General features: G+C 39.6%; 1 protein-coding gene across 1 annotated transcript in view; it reads left to right on the forward strand.

Annotated features, from left to right (window-relative positions):
- Positions 1–15,333, forward strand: part of KMT2A (lysine methyltransferase 2A) — a 78,667-nt gene that overhangs the window by 14,288 nt on the left and 49,046 nt on the right. The window contains 1 exon segment of the mRNA XM_054693137.1: positions 12,009–12,078. Within this exon segment, the coding sequence (XP_054549112.1) occupies positions 12,009–12,078 (70 nt within the window).

Consider the following 15,333-nt stretch of genomic DNA (forward strand, 5'->3'; position numbering starts at 1 on the left):
TACCAACTATTGTTATTGAAGAACAGTGTATTGTTTTCTTGGCTCTCTTTAATCCTAGGTGACCTTTCTGTGTTAACATTTCTCAATATCAGGCAGAGATCATATTTAAAACTGTTTAAATCTCTTCCAATCTGTTATGCAGTCAACCACTGTTCTCTTTGATGTACCAGTAACCATTCATAATCTGATCTTGCCCCTACCTTTGCCAGTCTGTTGACAAGAGACCATGTTAGTTCTATAACCGCATACATTTCTTAACTGGTTGGATTTCAGTAACCATCTTGGCTTAAGGAGTTTGTCTCTTGATTTCTGTATATTTTACAGTGCTTGAGTTTTCCCTTTATAGATTCAACAGCATTATTTTATAGTCTTTTGGATTTATAGATGTCACTATATTTTCTTCTATTACAAATGATAAAAAAGGGCTTGCAGAAAGGCCCATCTTCCCCTAAATGGCATTCATAAATAAGCACTCCCAAAGTGAGAAATGGAGGGACTCAGGAAAATTTAATTCATTTTGCATTGAACATCTTTTATGTACCAGCAGATGACCAAATACTGGGGCTTTAGCATTGAACAGGTCTCTTCCCTCATGGTATTTAGTATCTAATTTCTTTTTACTGAGGGTTTTTTCCCTCTTTTTTTTTTTTTTTTTTTTTTTTACTGAGTTCAGCTTAAAATGCCTCATGAATATAAGTGCTAAAATTACAATATTTTGCAAGATACTTTGGAAATTGGTAACTTAAATGTTGAAGCTCTCAAAACTAAGTATTAACAGAATTGTTCTTAAGAGCAACTCAAGTATTCTTCATTTACTGATTCTTGACAGTTAGTTATATTATACCAAGAGTAATATATGAAGTGAGATGTTTTAAGTATTCTCAAGGTATTTAATTGCTTTTCCCTTCCCGTTAAAAGGGAACTTAAGTACTTCCACATCCTCTGCCACCTTATTTAATGGAAGAAGTACCACTCCCCGCTTACACTCTGGATTCCATCCCTTGTCATGCTCTCAGGGTGATTCTTGCAGTTGTCCCATCTCTCCTCTATTTGCATTTTTTCACAACCAGATTGGATTAATTAACACACAAAACTAGATGTCTTAATGTAATCCTTTTTAAAAACCTTTGCCACAGGTCTTTTTTTAGCTACTTCCCCAATTCTTTGCTCACTTTCACAACAAAAATTCCTTGAAAGTGCTGTATGGAATTGCTGTCTCCCCTTTCTCACCTCTCATCCCCTCCTCAACCACTGGAGGTGGTTTTTATCCCCGTAACTCTACCGAAATAACTATTTATTTATTTATACATACATACATACATACAAGCACTGTGTACAGTCAGAAACACGGGAGGGTGAAAGAATTCACCAGAGCCAGAGCGGGGAGCAGAACAGGCAGACTGATGAAATACACTGCTGAGGGGAGCAGCGGGCAGCAGGAGAGGTCTGCGCACCATGTGGGACCCTCACCTGGCGGCCGGGGATCGAACTTGGGCCACAGAGGCTGCAGGCAGCTTCGCAGCCCAGCGCTCAACCTCTGCACCACCGGGAAGGCCTCGAAATAACTCTTATCAGTGACCTCTTCCTTCTCACTCCTTCTATTAAACCTTTGGGCATCATTGACCCAGCTAACTACTCCCTTGAAATACTTTTTTTCTTGGATTCTGTGACACTGCACTCACCTGCTTTGTTTTTTATTCATTAGTTGTTCACTGTCAGTATTCTGTGTGACTTCCTCTTATGCCTAACTCTCCTGAATATTGGAGTCACCAAGGAGTCTACCTTTTGCTATCTTCTCTAGTGCAACACTTTTCCTTGGTGATCTTATTCAGGTCTTACCTATATGGCTGAGGACTACTGAATCTTTGTTTCTAACCCTGACTACATCTCAGACTTGTATTACCAAGTACTATTTGACATTTCCATTTGAATAATAAAAACTGGAGTGGCTCACATTTACTGAGTATTTATTGTGGGACAGGCAGTAGTAGTCTGAGTGCTTCACATCTATTATCTAATTTTCTGTCCACTCTCTGAGGTAGCTTTTACTCTTCGCAGGCAAGGAAACAGGTATTCATTGAAGCACTTGGATATCAAATACATCCATAAAAAAAATCTTGCATTTTCTCTTATCTCTTTGTTTTGAAATAACTTTACACTTACGTTGCTCAGGCCTAAAAATTAAAGAATTATCCTTGATATGTCTCTTCTAGTCACATCCCAGATCTAACCCATTAGCAAATTTTTTCTGTACTGCCTCCTAAATATCTTAAATCCAACTCTAATTCTTAGTACCAAAACCCCAGAATGTTTCCTTATGATCTCTTGGCTGGGCTTCAGAGCCATCTCCTTGCTTATGCTCTTACCTGACTAGTTTGTTATTCACATAGCAACTATGTACTCCATGGAAAGATCAGTCAAATCATTAATCTCTCTAAACCTGTCAGTTTCTCCCCTGCCACTGCTAGAATGTCCAAGTTCTTTACCATGGCCACCAAAACATGTGTGATTTGGTGGCTGGTCATATTTCTTCTCTGACACCATTTCTTATTTTCACACATTCTGCTATGGAGCTATGCTGATTTTTTTGGTCTATTGTACACACCATGCTTGTTTCTGGTCTTTTATTATTTTTTTCAAAGATTTATTTTGTACAAGAACTAGGGTACAGGCCAGAGGCATGGGAGGGTGAGGGAATTCACCAGAGACCGAGCGGGGAGCAGAACAGGCAGACTAACTGAAATACACTGCTGAGGGGAGCAGCGGGCGAGACAGGAGAGGTCTGCCGTGCCATGTGGGTATCTCCCTAGCTGGCTGGGAATTGAACCCATGCTGCAGAGGCTGCAGACAGCTTCACAGTGCTGTGTTCAACCCGCTGCGCCACCAGGGAGGCCCCTGTTTCTTGGCTCTTTACTTACAATTGGGCTAAACCATTAGTTCACCTAGATCTTTGTAGATCTGCCTTTTTCTCATAATATAGGTCTATTCCAGGGTTCAGCAAGTTTATTCTCCAAAGGCCAAATGGTCTCTGCTGCAGCTACTCAACTCCACTGTTGTAGTGCAAAAGCAGCATAGACAATACATATATGAAGGTGCAGGGCTATATTCCAATAAAACTCTTTATGGACACTGAAATTTGAATTGCAGCCAATTTCCGTGTGCACAAAATAGTCTTGATTTTTTTTTTTAAGATTTATTTATTTATTTATTTAAACAAGCACTGGGTACAGTCAGAAGCGCGGGAGGGTGAGAGAATTCACCAGAGCCAGAGTGGGGAGCAGAGCAGGCAGGACCGAAGTACACTGCTGAGGGGAACAGTGGGCGGGAGGAGAGGTCTGCACACCATGCGGGACCCTGCTCTGGTGTCTGGGGAGCAGCCGGGGATTGAACCGGCGCCGCAGAGGCCGCGGGCAGCTCCACAACCCAGCGCTCAACCGCTGCGCCACCAGGGAGGCCCAGTCTTTTGATTTTTTAAGCCATTTTAAAATGTTAAAAACGATTCTTAGCTATGGACCAAACAAATAGGGGTAGGCTAGATTTGGCCTTTGGCCCTTAGTTTGCTTATCCTTGATAAAACATCACCTTAGAGAAGGCTTTCCTGACTAAGCTAGTGAAAGTAAGCCCACAGCCAACCCATATCAATCCTTGTTGCCCTCGTTTGTGTGTTAGGTGTTTACTTTTTGTCTCCGCTAGCCGATAACCTTATGGGGCAGGAATTTTGGCCCTTTTTTACCTATGTGTCTTTAGAGTCTAAAGCGGTGACTGGCGATACATAAATATTGCTGAATAATTCAATACCACTCACTTTGGAATTACTACTATATACCTCTGTCTGGTCTCCCTTTGGTCCATCTCTGCTCTAGTTTGTTGGCATGTGTGCAATATATGCCATATGTACACAAGTATGTATATGGTACACACCATTTCCAGAATAAATTTCAAACACATTTATACCTTTTCTACATTTGATAACCAGTGGCAGCTCCCTGCTATTTGTTGTACCAGCTTTGACCATAGCATCCTAGACTTAGCTAGGTTTTGTTACTTCATTTGTCTTTTTTTTTTTTTTAAAGATTTATTTATTTATACAAGCACTGGGTACAGTCAGAAGCGTGGGAGGGCGAGAGAATTCACCAGAGCCAGAGCGGGGAGCAGAGCAGGCAGAAGGACCGAAGTACACTGCTGAGGGGAGCAGCGGGCGGCAGGAGAGGTCTGCGCGCCATGTGGGACCCTCCTCCGGTGGCCAGGGAGCAACCGGGGATCGAGCCGGCGCTGCAGAGGCCGCGGGCAGCTTCGCAACCCGGCGCTCAACCGCTGCGCCACCGGGGAGGCCCTTCATTTGTCTTTTATCTTGGTCCTGCCATGACTGCCCTTTCCAACCAAATCAGTTTTTACTAATCCTTGCATTTGATTTTTTATCCGTCATCATTATTCCTTCTTTCCCATTAATCAGCCGTTATCCATGATTTATCCCTTCAAAACTGCATTCTTGAAAACTTCTAGGTTGTGAGCCTCAGAGAACCTGGAGAAACCTGTTGTGTTTCTCACCTGACAGATGCTCGTATAAACAAAGTTTTTCCTGTGATTTCAGAGAAATTTCTACACTTTACTCCTGCCTGTAAACTTCTGCAATTAAATCCACACTTGGCCTCTTTCCTTCTTTCTTAGGAACTGAGAATTCCTTTCCATTGTGCTTCGTATTCCTTCCCTCCCAGTGCCGGTCCCTTCCTCCCTGTTTCTTTCCCATTTATTACTGCTTTGCTTTTGAGGATTTTCAGTATTTTCTTTATTGCTGCTATGTTTCCCTTTGGCATATAAAATTAATCAACTTGAAAAATAATCCTCTTAAGCTGATCCTTTTGTACCTTTGCCCCATCTCTACTTCCCCATATAACTGAGTTTTTCAGGAGTAGTCTTTCAGGAGTAATTCTCTTAGTTCTCATTTCCATTTTGTCACTTCCTAAGCACGCTTTGTTCTACTGTCTCTCACATTGCATTGACATCGGCCTTGGTAAGGTCACAGGTGACCTCCCAATTTTGATATCCTGCTGTACAAGCTTAGGTCCTTGCTCAACGTGACCATGCCTTGATACATGTGATCTTCTTCCTCTACAACTCCCTCTCCTCCTTCCATGGCTTCCCTCTCCCCCCCACCGTGTGGTGGTAAGTGTAGACAGTCCCTAGGGATCTACCATCCCCCCACTTTTCTCAGTATTTTCTTCATGGGTGACTGCATTCATATGTACATTTTAAGGATTCACATAGGTAATGAATCAGGTGTGTTCCCTCCAGATCATTACAGTTTCGACATTTTGAATAGACATTTCAAATTCAGCTGTCTAAAGTATGATCTCTCTTCCCAGTCTTAAAACCTCTCTTATATTCCAACTCTTGGTAACTAGCATGTAAACCTAATCAACCTAAGTCTGACACCTGCAAGTTTTCACTGATTATTTCCATTCCCTGAACGTTTTATGTCACAACCTTGTCCATTTTGCCTTCTGTGGAGTCTGTTCTTTTCCCTCAGTCCCCGTGCTGCTGAGGTCATTTTATAACTGTTCTTCTTGCCTTTGTTAGGACAGGCAATCTCTGTTTCCTAACTGCCTCCAGGATGAGACCCATACTTCCTTGAAGGTAAATTCAAACTCATGAAGGCATTTAAGATCTTTCACGATCTACTTCTACCATCCCACTCTCCTTAGTACCTTGTGCCCCTTTCTCACATCAGGGATAGGACCTCAGCCATACTGAATTGTCTGTTCCTTTGCATGTGCTGTTTCTCTGCCTGTAATATCTCCTTCCCACCCCAGTTTATCATTTTCAAAAGTTATATGAAGTTTTCATCCTTTCTGCACTGGCTTTCCTGACTCTCCTTGACTAGGTTAGTTGACTTTCTATTGTGCTTCCATGTTCATTCCTCTAGTTGTATCTCCCTTAGCATAGCAGGCAACAGGCTATATTCCGTTAATTTGCTCATCTGTTCTTGATAGTCTAGTAGGTCCTTGAAGGCAGAACTATCTTTTACCTCTCCCATCATTCCTTAACCCAAATTCATATATATGAACCCAAGTTCGTATATATTTGAGTGAATGAGTGTATGATAAACTGTTCTGCCAGCTGAGGGCATTCTCCCTATGCCTTCCTAAAAGTAAGAATTGACTAATTCTTTGGAGTCTGCCAGTATTTTCTACTGCAGTGCTGTTACCACAGTAGATGCTTCATGTTTTTAAAACAGTGTATTGCATTTCCTTTATTTTTCATTTTACAAACATTTATTGAATGCCAAAATTGTGCCAGATACTAAGAATACAAAAATAACTGTCCCAATCCTCAAAGAATGAATAGTTTAGAGAAGACAAACATGTAAGCACATTTTCTATCCCTTATGCTAATTAAATACTAGTGATTATGTGTACATGTCTTTAAAGTGCAACCTGAAGACCTTGGTATTTTAGAGCTTGTAGCAGCGGACACAGAGGGAAATGTGCCAGCAGAAGTGATAGCTGGCTGGAATAAATTCCCAAAGGAAAAGTGTTACTCTTTTTTTAGCTCCAGTTGCTGAGATGTACAGTATGCCTCCACAGTGTTTCATCTGCCCCGGTCGTTCTCAGTAATTCTCTTAGTTCTCCTTTGGCGTCCTCATATGATATAAGTAATACCAAAAATAAGAAGCCTTCAAAACAAAGAATTTCAAAAAATTAGAGTTTGGAGTAATTTTGATATTATCTATGATTATTGATGTTATTTTCAACTGATTCATCAGTAAACCTTTGTAGTTGAAGAATTTGAAGTTTCACCTCTTAAGAATATGAATTTTGGAGACAGAAGATTGCTGAAATACAGTTGCTAAAGGGCATGTTTTATATACGTTACCAGTTAATGCAGTGCTCTGAAGTGCTGTTGAGTTTTTGCTAGAAAAGTAAGAAGGGTATGAGCAGAGTCATTCTTTTTTTTTTTTTTTTTAATTTTTTTTTTAATAGAGGCATGTTTTGTTTGTTTGTTTGTTTGTTTTGTTTATACATGCACTGGGTACAGTCAGAAGCGTGGGTGGGGGGTGTGTGTGAGAGAATTCACCAGAGCCAGAGCGGGGAGCAGAGCAGGCAGAAGGACAGAAATACACTGCTGAGGGGAGCAGCGGGCTGCAGGAGAGGTCTGCGCGTCAAGTGGGACCCTCCTCTGGTGGCCGGGGAGCAGCCGGGGATCGAACCGGCGCTGCAGAGGCCACGGGCAGCTTTGCAACCCAGCACTCAACCGCTGCGCCACCGGGGGGGACCGAGCAGAGTCATTCTTAAGCCTTGTTCATTTTTGACCAGTAGCTACTGAGGTTGTTTAATAGAAGAGTTTGCAAAGTAGCTTTGGAACTGCCCCCTTAGCCTTGGAGTGAAGAACTCCAAGTGAGTGATTTTTGCTCTGACTCTAGTAAATTGTGAAAAATTTAAGGGGGGAACTAAAATCTATGTGTTTTCGTGTTTCAGATTACTAGTTTACGAGGAACTGGGTGCCATCTACTCACTAGAGATTATTTGGGTCTCTCTGATTTATCATGTTAGAGTGCTGCTTAGTTAAAATACAGAGGGACAGAGATACACACTGCTATCCTTTGGAAGAATTTTGAAGTTTGTTGAATATTCCTCCATGAACCAAATACATATAAGAGGAAGAGTGCGCTAGTCCAAGATTTTTCTTATCCTAAAATAAGAATTACATAGTATTTTATCCTTAACTGACATTTGAATGAAATGCCAAAATTTCATGTAATTTTCTAAAATGTCTTAATTTCATTTTACATGTAAATATTATCAGTAATACTCATTTTTAAAAATTTTTTTAAAAGATTTATTTATTTATTTATACAAGCACTGGGTACAGTCAGAGGTGCGAGAGGGTGAGAGAATTCACCAGAGCCAGAGCGGAGAGCAGAACCGGCGCTACAGAGGCTGCCAGCAACTTCGCAACCCAGCGCTCAACCACTGCGCTACCGGGGAGGCCCTCAGTAATACTCATTTTGAGTTCACTTAGGTTCTGTTGGCGAAAAGAAATATTCCTGTTGCTGCATCACTTATAAATATAACCAGCCAATAAGCAATTAACATCCTGCCATGAAAATAAAAATCTTCAAATGTTGATGTTTTTATATAAAGTAGAATTTACTAGTAAATATATGCTTAAAAGTTCTTTAATCACTTGTGCCCTAGAGTTAAAGAGTGATAAGGTATCCTATACATTTATTATTTTTATAGTTAGGTCTTAGGAAGTAATGTTAAATGTCTTTATTCCATTCATAATCACTGAAAGCAAAATATGATTTAACAGTATTTTACAGTGCTTAACTTGACAAAGGTATTTTTCTATATTTGGAGGTAAGGCTTGGCATATTAAAATCTTGAAGATCTAGTCTCTAAGGATATTATTTTCCAGAAAGGATAGGCTTACTGGTTCTTTCTTATATACTCTGACTTAGAATGCTGTGCTCATCAGAGAAGGCCATGTTGAAAAGAAGAGTGTGTGTGATAATTGGCAGATCGGGACCAGGCTCCAGGAATACCCACTCATATGTAACCTGGTGTCTCTTGTACTCCCTTTGGAGCTGTCTGGGCTTATGGTACCATTGTGCCAAACATGATTGTAGCTTGTTTGTTGTCCTTTTCGTAGACATTTTGCTTTTTCTTGATTTCCAGGCAAATTTAAATCCTTGGGAGCAGTACTGTTACCATGTTTACTACATCTTTGAGGAACCCCATACTTAAGGAGTGATGGGAGCTAGATGAAGGAAGGGCTTCAGTTATAATACTGTCTGGCATCAGTTCTTTACAGTGCTCTTGACTTGACTTTCCTTTTCCTTAGATTGGGGAGAGTTAGGGGGTAGGCTCTTAAATGGAATAGGAAGTTTAGAATTAGATGACTAGAGGTCTTTAACTTAGCAGTGGCTTTTATTTTTGGTTAAACTAGGTTCCTTTAACAAAAGGGGTCCTTTTTTTTTAAAGCAGGTTTCAAGAAGTAAACCTATATTTCCCTTAAAAAGAAAGTGCTTGGGTACAAATAGTTTTTTGGTTTTTTTTTTTAAGATTTCTTTAGTCTGTCACGCCATGTGGGACCCTCTCTGGTGGCTGGGGATCGAACCGGCGCTGCAGAGGCTGCGGGCAGCTTCACAGCCCAGCGCTCAACCGCTGTGCCACCAGGGGAGGCCCGGTACAAATAGTCTTTTTTGACAACTCATTCTTACTCTAATTATAAGATCATAAGAGAAGACTTAACATCATTTGGGAAAGTACATTGTAGACTTTGGCGAAGTTTCTTAAATTACTGCTTGATGGCTCAGTAGTACTCTGTTTTAGAGCACATTGCAGTTAGAAAGTTTGAAATATAGAAGAGGGACTCACTAAGGTTGCTGAAAATAATCATAGCACTATGGGTCACGTTTTCTTTTAAAAATTAATAATCTTTCATTACCTTACTCTTGGTTATTGTATGCATAGTTGCTAAGTATCTCTCATTACAACATAAAATTCATACATTTAGTAATGTAGTCCCCTTGGTAAGTGTTGAGATGTCTTCATGAACTGTATGTAGGTTGTTAACATTGGTCCATGAGGATAATCAGGAGAAAAATGTGTTGTCAGAAACTTTGAAGAATCTGAAATGGGCATCATGTTACTTTAATAGTAGCTAATAGAATATCAGATTTTGTTCTGCAGATTTATTTAATTCATTTAACTATTTACTTATAGTTGTAAATTTTGGCTATTATGATAGGAGGTTGTTGTAACTAACTGATCTTGGGCAAGTCATTTGACCCCCTCAAAGTGTCAGTTTCTAAAACCACATCAATAATAAGAACCAAAATATAAATGTGGCCTTATAGTTTTGAATGATTGTACATAATTTATATAAATTATTTATTATAATTTACTCCTTATAAAACTAGATATAAAAATATTAAGTGACTTGTCCAATATCACATAGCTTAAAAGTACTTGAACTGAGACCTCAAACTAGTCTGTCACTTTTCTCAGTGCTGTCTGTTGATGAGAGGATTGGACTGGCCTGCGAATATTCTAAGAACCTGTACTTTTTTTTTTTTTTTTTTTTTTTAATAGAGGCATGTTTTATTTATTTATTTATTTGTTTGTTTGTTTGTTTATACAAGCACTGGGTACAGTCAGAAGCGCGGGAGGGTGAGAGAATTCACCGAGCCAGAGCGGGGAGCAGAGCAGGCAGAAGGACCGAAGTACACTGCTGAGGGGAGCAGCGGGCGGCAGGAGAGGTCTGCGCGCCATGTGGGACCCTCCTCAGGTGGCCGGGGAGCAGCCGGGGATCGAACCGGCGCCACAGAGGCCGCGGGCAGCTTCGCAACCCAGCGCTCAACCGCTGCGCCACCGGGGAAGCCCTGTACTTTTGTTTATTTACAGAAATTGAGGCAAACTTACCATTGCCTCTTCTGTGCTTTTTTTCCCCCTCAAAGTACATCTTAGCATTACTATTTTAAAGTCTGTTTTTCTGCCTAAAAGTACATTTTAAAAATTAAATGTCTTTAAATTTAAGATTTAAACCTGTTAATTTGTCTAAAGGGTTGCATATATCTTTCATGTACCCCCTGGTTTGTAAGTGCTTAAACAAATTAGCATCTGACTCTTGCTTTAAACTAGCTGGGGAAACAATTTTTTTTTTTTTTTTTTTTTTTAAGATTTATCTATCCATGTATACAAGAGCTGGGGTATAGGCCAGAGATGCAGGGGGATGAGAGGATTCACCAGAGACAGAATGGGGAACAGAACAGGCAGAATGACTGAAATACACTGCTGAGGGGAGCAGTGGGTGAGGCAGAAGAGGTCTGCCTCACCATGTGGGTTTCTCCCTGGCTGGGGCTCTAACTGGTGCTGCAGTGGCTGTGGATTGCTTCATAGTGCAGTGTTTAACCCCTTGCTCCACCAGAGAGGCCTGGGGAAACAATTCTAAAGCAGAAAATCCGTAGGTGATGCCCACATACATGTGGTCTTGCTCCTGAGAGGAAAATTTGAGACCTTTAATTGTTGGAACTTAGTTTGGGACTTATCAGTATAAATTGGAGGTTCAAGAAAATGTGGTGTTTATTCCTTACTTTGTTCTTGTTTTATGTGGATTTGTTTCTGGAATCTGAAATTCTCTCTCTCTTTGGAAAGAATTCTTAGTCTCTGGATCAGCAAATTTCTATTAATCAGTTTGTTTAAATAGATCATCTTTCTTGAGAATTTGTCCAAAATAGGTTAAATCCTTAGTAATTTTTATAAGGGTAGGTTAAAAGTTAGAGGTAAAGAGAAGTTTTTTCCTTTTCCAAGTATAACTGAAAATAAGATGCTTCCCTAAGTTATTCATGAATGCATGTCACCCTATATGTGATCAATTCATGATCCCTTTCACAAATGCTGCTGCCCACCATTAAGTCTCTTATCACAGGGCATTCTAAAATGATGCCATAAATGCATGTTGAGAATCTTTGGATCTCAAATGTACAGAAATAACATCTAAATGTCAATTCCTGAGTTAAGGAACTGACGATTATGGCAATTTCAGTCTCTATTAATGTTTAGTAGACAAGAAATTAAGATATTATTTATGTTATTCCTTATGTGTCTGTAGATTTAACTACTGATTGAAAATATTTGTTTTATTGGGGCTCTATATTTTGCCATATTTTGCTCTATGATTTGGTTATTTGAATTAAAATTCTTTAATTGTTTTGGGCTGTATCTATCATTTGAAATTTAGGACTATCCCCTGAATACTATGCACCAAAAATGACATTTCAACGCATTATTCAAATAACACAGCTCCTATTTGTCTGTAATGAAGCTGTATGACTGGGTCTACTTATTTCAATATTAGTTATTATATAATATCCATATGACTTACAATTAATATATAGAGTTTAATTTTCCAAATTGATTTGTATCTCCTCTGGGCATTACTTTGGGATATGTTCACATTTGTATTTTTGTTTCTGATTTTAAAATAATTTTCCTTTGTTGTAGGATGAGCAGTTCTTAGGTTTTGGCTCAGATGAAGAAGTCAGAGTACGAAGTCCCACAAGGTCTCCTTCAGGTATGGCCAATAAGCGCGTGGTGCCTTTAAGTTTTGTTAACAGATTGTGGCTTCCCCTTGCTGTTTTGCTTTGTTTTTTAAGGATTTATTTATTTATTTGTACAAGCACTGGGGTACAGTCAGAAATGTGGGAGGGTGAGAGAATTCATCAGAGCCAGAGTGGAAAACAGAACAGGCAGATGGAAGAAGTACACTGCTGAGGGGAGCAGCAGGCGGTAGGAGAGGTCTGCGCGCCATGTGGGACCCCCGCCCGTGGCTGGGGATCAAACCCGTGGCCGGGGATCGAACCGGTGGCCGGGGATCTAACCATCGCTCAACCGCTGCGCCACCGGGGAGGCACTTCCCCTTGCTGTTTTTGCAAAGATGAGGTTTTTGTGCATCCTTCTCTTTTCCTTCACATTACGTGGGTAATAAGTTTGTGAGCTAGACCTTTTTATGGAACTCTTCTCTGTGAGTCCACTTTTGGTTTATTCTTTCATGCTTCTCACTGAAAACTACTTGAGGCATGGGAGGGTAGAGTGCCACACAGAGAATGATTGGGAAATCTGGTAGTCAAATCTTGAAAGTAACTTACTGTGAGCACCCTCAGATTCACATATTTTGAATTACTTGATATATATGATATGGGGAATAATTTTTTTTTTTAAATAGTTAAAATATTTTTTTTTTAAGATTTATTTATTTATATTTATTTACACAAGCACCAGGTATAGTCAGAAGCGCGGGAGGGTGAGAGAATTCACCAGAGCCAGAGCAGGGAACAGAACAGGCAGACTGACGAAGCACACTGCTGAGGGGAGCAGCAGGCAAGACAGGAGAGGTCTGTCGCGCCATGTAGGACCCTCGCCGGTGGCCGGGGATTGAACCGGCGCTACAGAGGCTGCAGGCAGCCTCGCAGCCCAGCGCTCAACCTCTGTGCCACAAGGGGAGGCCCTGGGGAATAATTTTTTTAAAGATTTGTTTTATTTATTTATGCATACAAGAACTGGAGTGTAGGCCAGAGGTGTGGGGGTGAGAGGATTTACCAGGGACAGGAGGAGCAGAACAGGCAGATCTACTGAAACACACTGTTGAGGGGAGCAGCAGAAGAGACAGGAGAGGTCGGCTACACCATGTAGTTTAACTCTCTGGCCAGGGATCAAACTCATGTTGCTGTGGCTTCTGAAAAGGCTGCGTTAAAATTTAGAAAATGATATGGGGTATTTCCATTTATAAGCAATATTTGTCATCGTCTTCATCAAGAAAATATATAGAATCTTGAAATTCTATACTCAGAGCAGTTTCCTGAGAGACGATCCTCAGTGACAATAGCATTTAATGGCTTGCAGAATTCTGTTCTATATAGGTGAGAGTTTTAGATTTTTTGATGAAAAATTCCCCCTCTGTAAATATTCTTGTTTCTTGAATGGTTTTCTTTGGTTTTATGTGGCTAGACAATCTAGTTATATATGGTGTTGTTGGTTATATTTTTGTGCTTTGACATTAGCTTAGTTTGTGATGTTTGGTTTTCATTTAAAAGCCATCATATGTGATAGAGCAGTCTAATTCAAACAAATACATCAGTTGATAATTTTTCCCTTTCCCAAGTGGTGATGGTTTGCCATTCTAGTCGGCAGGAATCAGACAGTAGTATTGCAGCATCTGGACCATTTAGACAGCAGCAATATTCTCTTCAATCTGTGATGGAATTTAAAACTTTGTATCGAAGAGTGAGTTTAGAGATCATGTGGTCTAATCCCTCATTCCAGATGACAAAATGAGACCCTGCATGTAGATGATGAGCAATTACTTATATCTGATTTGTGAGTGATTAGAATGTGTTGTACTTTTGGAAGTTAGCAGCAGCGAGGTACTCTTCGCTGTTCTGCTTGTTCTGCTTGTCCACCAAAAGATTCTTTTAAAAGTTGGAGAGAAGAGGTTTTCATAATTAATAAACCCCTGAGTAGCCAGGCTTAAACCTACCATGATGATAAGGAATCTTATTCTGTACTTCTGGGTAGGAGCTTAATTTAATTAACCCTTTTCTGATAGTTGGTCTTAAGTTTTTTTTTTTAACCCTCAGTCTACCTTAAGTGTTATCTTTTTTTTCTTTTAACCATCTAGATATGCTTCACTATTTAGGAAATGAACAGTTTCTCTACTCTCTCCTGTTTTTTGTGATTAGTGCGTGTATGTTGAAAAGGATTTGTATGCCCTTAATCTGTTAAGGGAAGTCTCAAGTGAATGATGTGGAAAACCTTTATATTTAGAAACCTCAACAAGAAGATCTTTGTTGACTTCTGTTAGAAGTTGGTTCATATTCAGAAATATTCACCATAATGTCATAAATCTCTTTTGGTACCCCTTAGGGGAGGTTTTAGTCTCAGGAAACTGTTGAGTCCAGTAAAAGAAAGGTCATGATGAAAGAGACAATGTGATAGATTAAGCAATACAGGTTTTTACAAAGAATTGTAAACAGAAAACAGTGTGTTTTCTTAAATTTTTTGATAAATAGCAGATGGAGCAGGTATATTATTTGGCAGACTCCTTTTATTTAAAATAGAAGAAATCTGATTTAATAAGTTGTTTGGTCTTGATATAAGTTAGGGTTAAATTTTTGTGTAATTTGGGACTAACTAGCTTCAGGACCTCTAGGTAAGGGGAGAGACTAAGGGATACACCATCTTGTCCCCACTGAGTTCACATATTCTTACGTCTCATGAATGAAAAGTTCCTACTTAATAACACTTTCTTTAGTTTACTTTGACAAAACAGGAAATACAGGAAACTGAACTGCCCAGTAACTTACTCCTATAGAAGTTGATGTTATTGATTAAGAAGCATCTTGTTCAAGTTTATTGAAACCAATATCCCAAATTGAAAATATAGGATGGGTTAGTATTAACATGTTCTCAAATGTTAATCTTTGTGGCTAGGGCATGGGAAAGATAGCACAGAATTTTTTTTAAACACACTTTTTTTTTTAAATTCAGAAAAACTTATTTTCCTAGAGTTGTAGGAGAATCAGTTTTGTATATTAATTGCTCAGTTGAAAACCTCTTACTTATTTTTCTATCAAAAAAGTAAATGTTCTTTTAGGTGGAATGTGATTTGCTTGATTTCTTTGAGGAAGGATTTTGGTGAAAAGTAACTAAGCAAAATTAATTCTATTGACTTGTTAGACCCAAGTAGACTTCAGTACAAAATGGCTTGTGCTGAATTATATTCAGCTTCGTTAAGACCTGAACTACAAAGCTAAATATATGCTCTTCATTG

The sequence above is a fragment of the Talpa occidentalis genome, unplaced genomic scaffold, assembly GCF_014898055.3.
Source record: "Talpa occidentalis isolate TD23 unplaced genomic scaffold, MPIMG_talOcc4v2.1 talOcc4.12, whole genome shotgun sequence".
NCBI lineage: Eukaryota > Metazoa > Chordata > Mammalia > Eulipotyphla > Talpidae > Talpa > Talpa occidentalis.